The sequence below is a fragment of the Chanodichthys erythropterus genome, chromosome 10 (assembly GCF_024489055.1).
Source record: "Chanodichthys erythropterus isolate Z2021 chromosome 10, ASM2448905v1, whole genome shotgun sequence".
In the NCBI taxonomy this organism is placed as follows: Eukaryota; Metazoa; Chordata; class Actinopteri; order Cypriniformes; family Xenocyprididae; genus Chanodichthys; species Chanodichthys erythropterus.
In genome coordinates, this window is record NC_090230.1 from 32,702,670 (window position 1) to 32,713,539 (window position 10,870).

Here is a 10,870-nt window from a genome sequence, read left to right on the forward strand (position 1 = left end):
TTCAAACGTTCCCGTGTGTATGTGTGTCATTGATCTTTATTTATAACATATTTTTGAAGCGTTGATCATTTGTAGACAATCACAGACATATCTGATGTGCGTGTGAACACATAGGCCAATCAGGTATTTACGAATCCACTCAACAGCGCTCAAAGCATCATTTTGTCAACACTATTTGGTTGTTAGTCTTTTAGATTTCAATCACTAATTTGTTGCTTCACTGAAAAGAAATGTGATGATAAATCTATTTTACCCTCACAAGGGTTTGAAAAGCAGACATAATGAAAAGGCAGAGGCTATTTACACTAAATGGTATTTATTTGTACTTAAAAGCACAGAATTTTTCACTGCTAGAGGTCTCTTATTCAAAACAATAACAAAGGTGTAGCTTGATGATGCTGTGAATGGGCATGGAATCATGGGAGTTGTCGTCTTCACCTCCACAGCCAAAGGAAAGCAATCCGACTGGACTTAAGGCAGAAATCAAGTTCATGGATGAGCAAAGTTTTATTAACGTTACTGTGATATGAAGCAGGGTGGGGCCAAGAGCCATGGGAGCGGAATGAGTGAATGCTAATGAGAGACAGATACCTGTCAAATGATGACAGTGAAGGGTGATAAAGGACCAGGCCTAGGGCATTTTAAGTCACTTTATTTATTATGCTTACATGCCGCAGTCGGCTGCTGCCACTCCTTTCATTTTGTTGTTTATGTCTACTACGATTGAAGCTACACTGAACATTTGCTGGTTTCTGCCTCCTTCATCCCTGAACTTGAACTTTGTAACAGTTACGTTTGATCACTTAAATTCACATTATTTTATTTCATTCAAATGAAAAAGCAGCAAGTGTACTACCCAAACAGGTCAGTTTATTTGACAAATTAAAATTGTGGGGTAACGCAGTGTCTACCTGGTCAAAACAATACTAAAAATACATTTTACAGTGTGTTGAAAGTTATATTATAACGTTACTCTGTGTGTTAGCTTGGCGGCAGGTATGAGACACTTGTTGCATATTGCAGTAATCTAGATCAATATTAAAATATTATATTAATAAAACCTGGATGACTTGTGTTGCTAAACAGCATGCAATTCATTTTAAAACATTGTATAATGGAGAAAATGCTGTATTACTGATAAAGCTCTTTCTGATTATGCCATGTAAGCCACTTAATAACGTTATCTCATTTACTTTTTGGGTACAAAACATGTTACTCGCGGTAAATCAAGAAAAAAAAAAAAAAAAGATTCAAACAATATGACTAACCGTGTTGAGCTACAGTATATAACGATTATTTTTATGTCAATTAAAAGTTTCCGAACTTCACCCGTCTAATAAAACACATAATATACTAGAGCGTCTTTGATGTTTCCATGGTTTACGGAAGTAAAAGCAGAAATCGAGGGTAACGCGGATATGATGTCTTTGACAGGCAACACAATGACATGGTTACACTGGTTATAATTGCTGATTTCTCTGGATTTAAACATGGTTGGAAACATTTGGGATTATGTCAAGTCAATAAAATATATAACATTGTTCTAGCGGTTTTTGGAATGCAAAAATCTTTCATATTATGCTTTTAAACCAAGAACAAATATTACTATATATACAAAGTTGTATTAATTTGCACCTCAGTGTGCAAACAGTCATGTTGTTATAAAAAAAAAAACAAAGACTATTTTGTGTCAGAGTTCATAATTTCTTATATTTTATATATTTTTAGTCTCTGACAAGCTACAATAGAGGTTATATGTAAAAAACTATCTTTTTCATAGTTTTGCATGGGAACCAATAGGGGGCATATTTGACCCCCAACACAAACTGAAAGTTAAATTAAATACAATTTAATAGCCAAGATATCTTTTAAAAATGTTCTAACATTTTTAATGTAACATTTAATGTAATGTAACATTGTAAAAATTTATATCCGAATCCTTTATAACTCAGTGAATTGCCCAAAACCCACTTGACCATAATAAATTCACTCTAACCCACAACCTTGAGTGTCTTCAAATATGTCTCATCCAATCAGATCTTAGTATCACCTCACAATGTTTTGTATCAACCTTTTACACAGTAAACACTGTACTAAGGACATGCCATCCGTGCCACAAATAGTTCTGTATGAGGCGACATGTGACACACCTCCAATAAACTGCATGGATAAGATGCTAATCTATGATGTGCATCATAAACAATGTTGCTGATCCAGTTTTCAAAAGGGAATGACATCACAGATGACTCACCGGTAGTGCGTAGGATCCAGGAGGCCATATATCTCTTTATCCTCAATGGAAATGCCAGCCAACATAAAGTAGAAGATGTGGAAGTTCTGCTCACCCTCATCCTGGTGAACCACACGTGATTTCTCCAGGAGGTACTCATTGATTTTGGCCCCTTTGACTACAAAAGGCAACAAAACACAGGTCAAAGTTCAAATGAAGAATACTGAATTGATTTACAGGTCAAGAAACACACCCAGTGGAAGCTGCCAAGTTATATGATCCATTACGGTCAGAGAGAAAAGTGTTATCTTTTTACCTGAAGAGTTCAGGAAGCGGAGCTGAATATATTTCCCAAAGCGACTGCTGTTGTCATTCATGACTGTCTGAGCATTTCCAAAGGCCTCGAGAAGTGGATTCACCTATTTAAACACAAGCAGACAAACTCATGTTAGGAAGAATCTAAACAGAATTTTTTTTTTCCTTTTAAATCAGTCGTAGAATTCACTAAATGTTGGTTGAAAAAATGTCCATGTTTTGGTCACAACATAAGTTCTCACTTTTTCATTTTTTTTATTTTTTTTTACATATTTTTCTTATCAAAAAACTCTGTGTAATATATATATACAGTGTGATTAAATTGTGACAAGATTTCTCGTTGAGGTGAAAAGCTGTTTTGCGATATTGCCATGACCGAGTGTGAGGGTGAAATTAGGATAGAATATGCCACCTCTACATTTACATTACACCTTCAATGTCATTTTGCTTTTTATAATAATACCATTTAATTTAGTTGGATAACGGTCGCTTCAATCCTATCCAGCTCATCCAACAGCACAAGCTGCAGAGTCGTACGAAGTGCAGCAGGAATCAAGAGATCACTGATCACGTAACGAGATGACTGACAAGACCATGGCGGAGGATTCGTTGCACAACAGTCTAACAAATGTCTTATCTTGTAGAATGGGCACTCAGCACCGCCGCTCCCTATTCACAGAGTATGCGCGATTGTGAAATCTAAAGCAAAAAAAATGCACGCATTCAAACGCTATTTCAATACCCCGCATTTTAAAAGCAGATTCCTGATGCATGAAAATATCTCCCAATATGAAAGCTATCTTAGGCTGGGCTGTGTAGTTGTAACCATCTCTTCGCTCTGTATCATTCTTGAAGAAAAATTTGGTTCGGTGCATACAGTCAGACGACGAATACAGTCAGTCGCAGGCGATCCACACTCGAATCCAGAAGGGGGGGCGCGCGGCAATGCAATGCTGTTTGCTAAATAAAACGGTATCGATATTATTGACTGTATGTCTTAAATCAATAACGATAGAAATTTTTTTTCCGATATAACCTCTCGATATAGTTCAACTTAAATGTCTTAAAATTTAAACAGACATTAAGTTCGGTTGCATGAACAACAGTCAAGATCGCTGTAATATAAGAAAGATTTGTTTATATTTTATTTATTTAAAATTATTTGTAGTTTGCCTAAATTAAAAATGCATTGGTTAAATTCAAACTTTTTTTGTACTGTCCTTTTTAAATAAATAAATAAATTTTTCAATAACTATCAATATCGAACAATATGAAACATTATATCTAGGGATGCTCACATTGACCGTTTAACCGTTAACCGAAAGTACGAATTTTAACCGATGAAAAAAATGTACTTTTTAGTTCTATACTCTTACTGTACATCAACTATTGACTCATTTGTGTTTATTTTTCATTTTTTAGAGTTATTTTTTTTATCTGTGACTAACTGGATTCATAATATAACTCTCCTGCTCTATGAAAGAGCAACCTGAGCAATAAGACTTTACTTTAGGAGCATTATGACAACAGTGAAACGTGAGCCAACTGTCAAGACCGCAAAAGAAAACTGTGAATCTGGATTGCTGAATCTCTGCTTTGTTCTGGAGATCCCAAAACTAGTTATTCCACTTTAGAAGCTGAGAGCAAAGTTTGCACACAAACACACACGCCTCCATGCAAACATGCAGTATGAAAACAGAAAATGTTCTTCAAGATAAGTGTCTTAAACCTTAAAGCACATCACACATTCAAGGAACAGGATGTTGAAATGTGTTATACGGAAACATATGTGCAGAAAGAGAAGTAACATGGAACAAAGGTTGCCAACTCCATGCACAAATGGGGGTCAAAGTGTATCACGTCCTGATTGGGTAATATAACAGTAAGATTTTCCTGAATCACACTGGCGGATGAACCGTTCTGGCTGATGCAATTCTCTAGAGAGTCATGGTCACTTCCTAAACTTCTTATATGTTTCTCTGAACTCCCCCAGACATCCTGTCTTACTGAGAGTATTGTGAGACCAGGGACAATATTAATGTGTAAAGGTTTTATAACCTTTTTAAATACTGGCAATCTGAGAGCTCAGACTTGACAAAATCTTGGCTTAACCTATTATGTATTTGTCTGACCAATGGCAGATGGATGAATACTTTTTTTATATATTACATTTGCAGGTATGATTGATGCTACAAGAAAAACTCAAACTTAAAGGGATAATCCACCCAAAAAAGACGACGCAAAAGATGGTGTGCGATAAGTTTAGTGTGCACAAACTGCACATCTGAAGTATGTGCCCAGAAAGCTGCATCTGACAGCATGCAAGTACTGAATTTAGCGCTCTTTAACTTCTTTAACAGACAATTTCACACAAAATGATGTCAAAATGCCCATCTTGGCAAGTATCCTAGTAAACATTGTCAGTTATGTGTTAAGTGAATGTAAACAGTCGAAAAAGAAAATGCATGCCTAATAGTATCAGTATACTGGATCAGTGCATTAGCTCTTAAAGTGACAGCACACTTTATTTAATTATTTAAACTTTATTTAATATGCATCTTTGTTCTATTGTTTTTATTTTTGCTATTGCTTGTAGTTTATTTGTTCTTATTTTATTACAGACTTTTTACTTGATTTTAATATTGAAATTTATGTTGATGTAAAAACTTAATAATTCCCACAATACTTGTTTTTCAGCATTCAAATAATGCAAACTGTGCAGTCTACAGATAAAACATTTTCAACATCTTTAATTGTACATTGTAGAAAGTTGCCATAATCAAAACCTAAAACGTTTTGACAACATTCACTTGTTTATTTAAGTGGTAGATCTATGTAAATGTATGTAAAGTAGAGCTACTGTTAAATTGCATATGACTGCATTTGAAACACTCCAGGTTAAAAAGATGCTGTATTTCTCACTCTCTCTTCTGGTTCAGCAAACACAGACCATGAAACAGCAAGGAAAATAAAACCACAGCAATTATAGTAACTACAAAGACTAAGAACAGCATAACACATATAAATAAACTGAGAGTAACCAACCACACCATGAGTTTAAAGAAGACCTGCTCAGAGAGTTTCTCAAAACACATTGACGTTTAAGTAACTTTCTCATTTCGTCAGAATTAATGCCATACAAAAAGCATATGATGTGTCAAGAACTGGACTTGATGAATGTAACCTTTATGATAACTCTTTCTATTTCAAAGATCTGAAGCAATACAGGAAACTATTCTTAACTTAGTTTATAGCTGGTGTTTTGACCAATAAAAAACAAAAGATATTGTGCAAATGACTCCAAACTAACCAACCTGCTGTTGAAACCAGTAAGACGTGTAATGTGCAATGAAACCTGGATGTTTTGTAATGTTTACACTGACGCAGTATGAGTGGCAGATATGATAAATTTCAGTGTGAGCATGACAACATGGAAATGTTATGAGAGGGTCATATGGAGAAAAAGGAGTACGATGCCAATTCGTATCATATCACAACACTAAAACGAACCAGGAAATCCTGCACTGTGATGAAGGAACAACAGAAAGAACCCGAAATGTTAACATCTGTTCCTCAAACCGTCCCAAAACCTCAAATTACAGACAACAGGTCAAAATTATTGCAGTTGCACCCACATGAAACCACTTGAATATTTATATACAAAGTTTGAGGAGGACATATCAAAGAGATTGGTGCTTTTAAAAATAAATAGCCACCAACGTAATATAACCTGATTTGATATTATAAGAGGGCATTTGATTTTTTATATATATATTATATAATATTATATAATAATATATTAATTATATTAATTATATTATATTAATTATATTATATTAATTATATTATATTAATTATATTATATTAATTATATTATATTAATTATATTATATTAATTTTATATATATATATATATATATATATATATATATATATATATATATATATATATATATATATATATATATAAAAATATATATTACAGTCCAAAAGTTTGGAACCACTAAGAGTTTTAATGTTTTTAAAAGAAGTTTCGTCTGCTCACCTAGGCTACATTTATTTAATTAAAAATACAGTAAAAAAACAGTAATATTGTGAAATATTATTACAATTTAAAATAACTGTGTACTATTTAAATATATTTGACAAAGTAATTTATTCCTGTGATGCAAAGCTGAATTATTAGCATCGTTACTCCAGTTTTCAGTGTCACATGATCCTTCAGAAATCATTCTAATATGCTGATTTGCTGCTCAATAAACATTTATGATTATTTTCAATGTTGAAAACAGTTGTGTACTTTTTTTTTCAGGATTCCTTGATGAATAGAAAGTTCAAAAGAACAGCATTTATCTGAAATACAAAGCTTCTGTAGCATTATACACTACCGTTCAAAAGTTTGGGGTCAGTAAGAATTTTTATTTTTATTTTTTTTTAAAGAAATTAAAGAAATTAACACTTTTATTCAGCAAGGATGCATTAAGTCAATCAAAAGTGGCAGTAAAGACATTTATAATGTTACAAATGTACACAAATATTTTGTACAATTGTACACATTAAATGTTTCTTGAGCAGCAGATCAGCATATTAGAATGATTTCTGAAGGATCATGTGACACTGAAGACTGGAGTAATGATGCTGAAAATTCAGCTTTGATCACAGGAATAAATTACTTTGTCAAATATATTCAAATAGAAAACAGTTATTTTAAATTGTAATAATATTTCACAATATTACTGTTTTTACTGTATTTTTAATTAAATAAATGTAGCCTTGGTGAGCAGACGAAACTTCTTTTAAAAACATTAAAAATCTTAGTGGTTCCAAACTTTTGGACTGTACTGTATATATATATATATAGCCTGATATTTGGCAGTTTTAATATATTGGTATCAGCCGAATAAGTTTTTCCGCTAGGCTCATGTATCAGAAGCTTTTAATTTGACAGTGTGAAGGACTTCTATTTTAAAAGATGTGAGAACGTCAGCGCCTGAGCTCCCATTCTCCGTCTAACTTCGTTTACTGGCTGCTGTTTAACAGTTCTGTCTAATTATTAGACAGAGCTGTTAAAGAAAGAAAGTAAGCAGTGTACGACAAACTTTTATAACATTTGCTTTTCGATTATTAGTAAAAGAAAAGCAAAAGCTATAATACTTTCTGATCTCATTAGCATTTAGCAAATATACATTTATAGAATTTAAATTAAACAGTGTGTGATATACACATACACAGAGCGATCAGGCATTAACACTATGACCACCTTCCTAATATTGTGTTGGTCCCCCTTTGCTGCCAAAACAGCCCTGACCCGTCGAGGCATGGACTCCTCTAGACTCCTGAAGGTCTGCTGTGGTATCTGACACCAAGATGTTAGCAGCAGATCCATTAAGTCCTGTAAGTTGTGAGGTGGAGCCTCCATGGATCGGACTTATTTGTTCAGCACATCCCACAGATGCTCTTTGGATTGAGATCTGGGGAATTTGGAGGCCAAGTCAACTCCTCAAACTATTCCTGAACCATTTTCGCTTTGTGGCAGGACACATTATCCTGCTGAAAGAGGCCACAGTTTCCATGAAAGGGTGTACATGGTCTGCAACAATGCTTAGGTAGGTGGTACATGTCAAAGTAACATCCACATGGATGGCAGGACCCAAGGTTTCCCAGCAGAACATTGCCCAAAGCATCACACTGCCTCTGCTGGCTTGCCTTCTTCCCATAGTGCATCCTGGTGCCATGTGTTCCCCAGGTAAGCGACACACATGCACCCGGCCATCCACATGATGTAAAAGAAAACATGATTCATCAGAACAGGCCACCTTCTTCCATTGCTCTGTGGTCCAGTTCTGATGCTCAAATGTCCACTGTTGACTCTTTCGGTGGTGGACAGGGGTCAGCATGGACGCCCTGACTGATCTGCAGCTCCATACGCAACAAACTGTGATGCACTGTGTATTCTGACACCTTTCTATCAGAACCAGCATTAACTTCTTGAGCAATTTGAGCTACAGTAGCTCGTCTGTTGGATCAGACCACAAGGACCAGCCTTCAGTGAGTCTTGTCCACCCACGACCCTGTCACCACCGTTCCTTCCTTGGAGCACTTTTGATAGATTCTGACCACTGTAAACCAGGAACACCCCACAAGAGCTGCAGTTTTGGAGATGCATCTAGCCATCACAATTTGGCCCTCGCTCAAATCCTTACGCTTACCCATTTTTCCTGCTTCTGAAGCCCCGTTCACACCGCCAGCGACAAGCAGCGACAAAGTGACAGGATCCCATTCATTTCAATGGAGCGCTGGCGACTTCCGGCGACAAGAGCGACAGTGACCGTTGGCGACTGAATGTAGGCGTGGCAAGCGACGAGAGACAAGCGACAAAAGTTCAGATATTTCAACTTTATGCAAATCAGGAGCGAATTTCGCGAGCGACAGCCAATAGGAATGAAGCTCTCTGGAGCTCACGTCACCGTCTCAAGTGCAGGCAAGACAGACATGAATAGTTCCAGAGCGATTTCACTGTTTTATATGATTTGACTGTACATACATGGATATAATTAAATGATGCGTGGAAAAGAAACGGTCGGCAGTCTTGTGAGTTTGATTCATACATTTTGTGTTGTTATTATATGATGCTGTGAGCAATTTAGCACTGCTGTTCATATTACAGTTTCCCCTGCATTGGGTTTATTATTAGGGACAAGAAAATTGATTATTTGTCAAATTCGAATGACATTGTAGTATTTTTGACAGTATGAGTGAGTTTAATTTGTTGATAGACCGATCGTTAATCTAGTTAATTATTTAATGCACCGAGCTCTGCAGTCACAACACTCTACAACAGCAGAATGTTACTTTTAATTATTTTAAACCTAATTCCTTGTCCAATTAGAATGATTTCTTAGTTTTATATATCATTTGTGACTGCATTTTCTATAGATATGATCAGATGTGCAGTCTACCAATGACATTAGAGCGACAGCACTTGGAACGCCCACAAGCGACTTCACAGTAGGAGACTAGCGACATGCAGTGAAAAAGTCGCTGGCGGTGTGAACGGGGCTTAACACATCAACTTGGAGGACAAAATGGGTGCGTCTCAATCAGCTCCCTAGTTCAGAAGTCAGGGCACTGATCAGGGAGTCGGCCATTTTAAGGGTTGTCTCAATTTCAGAATCCTTCCAGAGCACTGAAACATTCGCTCCCTAAAAAGTCCCACATAAAAACCAAGGAGGATCGATGCTCACTATGCTCCCTTAATGTAACTTCTGAAGCGCAAAACTTAAATCATGTGAGCCAACTCACTACACCTAACGACACGCAACAGATTTAAAAAAAAAAATGCAAACCATTTTTTTTATTATATTTCAGCATAAACATACATCACTAGACAGGTAATGAACAATCTAGCTAACATTTATAATTTATTTACGGCTGAAATGTTGCATGTATATGTAACAAGCAAAGTATTTATCATAATGTACTTTAAATAACATTCCAAGTACTGTCAGAATTATATCAGCTCGGCTTGTGTGCATAAATAGCAGTAGTGATGCTGTACAATGAGGACGTTGTCACTTCGCTGGAAATAGAGTCATAAGTGTCCCAATGTGTAACAAGTCAGCGTCCGTTACTGTCCTTATCAGTGCCCGAATTTGTGTACACGATATGCTGATTCATGAGCTAGGGAACTGATTGAGATGCACCCAATGTTCACTTGTTGCCTAATATATCCACCCACTAACAGGTGCCGTGATGAAGAGATAATCAGTGTTATTCACTTCACCTGACAGTGTTCATAATGTTATGCCTGATCGGTGGGCGTTTGTATTTATATATATGGCCTGCTCTCTAAGCCATTTAAAAAAAAAAAAAATTGTTCAATGACTAGCTAAAACATTATTTTAACATGCAAATGAACAATAATAGACATGAACTGAAAGCCACGAAACTCCAAGTCTGATTTCATGGGCTCTTTAAGCCATTCCCAAAAACACATTATAACAAACAAATTAAACACACCCCATATACCCACCATTTGAATATGTCAGAAACCACATGAGTCTGTAACACACATACACACCAGCAGTGGCGACAAGGGTGGGGCGCAGTGTCAGCTTCCTACCTGTAATTCAAACACCCGACCACCTGATCGCAGCGGGCAATCTCGACACACATCATTGATGTCCTAATCTGTGCAAACCTGGTGGCTATATTCAAATGAACGCTTGCAGATGCAACTGACGGGACATACCTGCAGGATCTGCTGCTCTAGCTGTGAGTTGGCCTTGCACAGCTCCATGATGTGTCTCAGCAGCAGTTTGGTGC

At 36.2% G+C, this 10,870-nt stretch overlaps 1 protein-coding gene across 1 annotated transcript in view; it reads right to left on the reverse strand.

Annotated features, from left to right (window-relative positions):
- Positions 1-10,870, reverse strand: part of LOC137028513 (myosin-IIIb) — a 42,109-nt gene that overhangs the window by 23,299 nt on the left and 7,940 nt on the right. Inside the window, exons 4-6 of the mRNA XM_067397374.1 lie at positions 10,797-10,870; positions 2,547-2,649; positions 2,252-2,408 (exon numbers count right to left, since the gene is read on the reverse strand). The exon at positions 10,797-10,870 is cut by the window's right edge and continues 29 nt beyond it. Coding sequence (XP_067253475.1) covers positions 2,252-2,408; positions 2,547-2,649; positions 10,797-10,870 — 334 coding nt within the window. The remainder of the gene's footprint in view (positions 1-2,251; positions 2,409-2,546; positions 2,650-10,796) is intronic.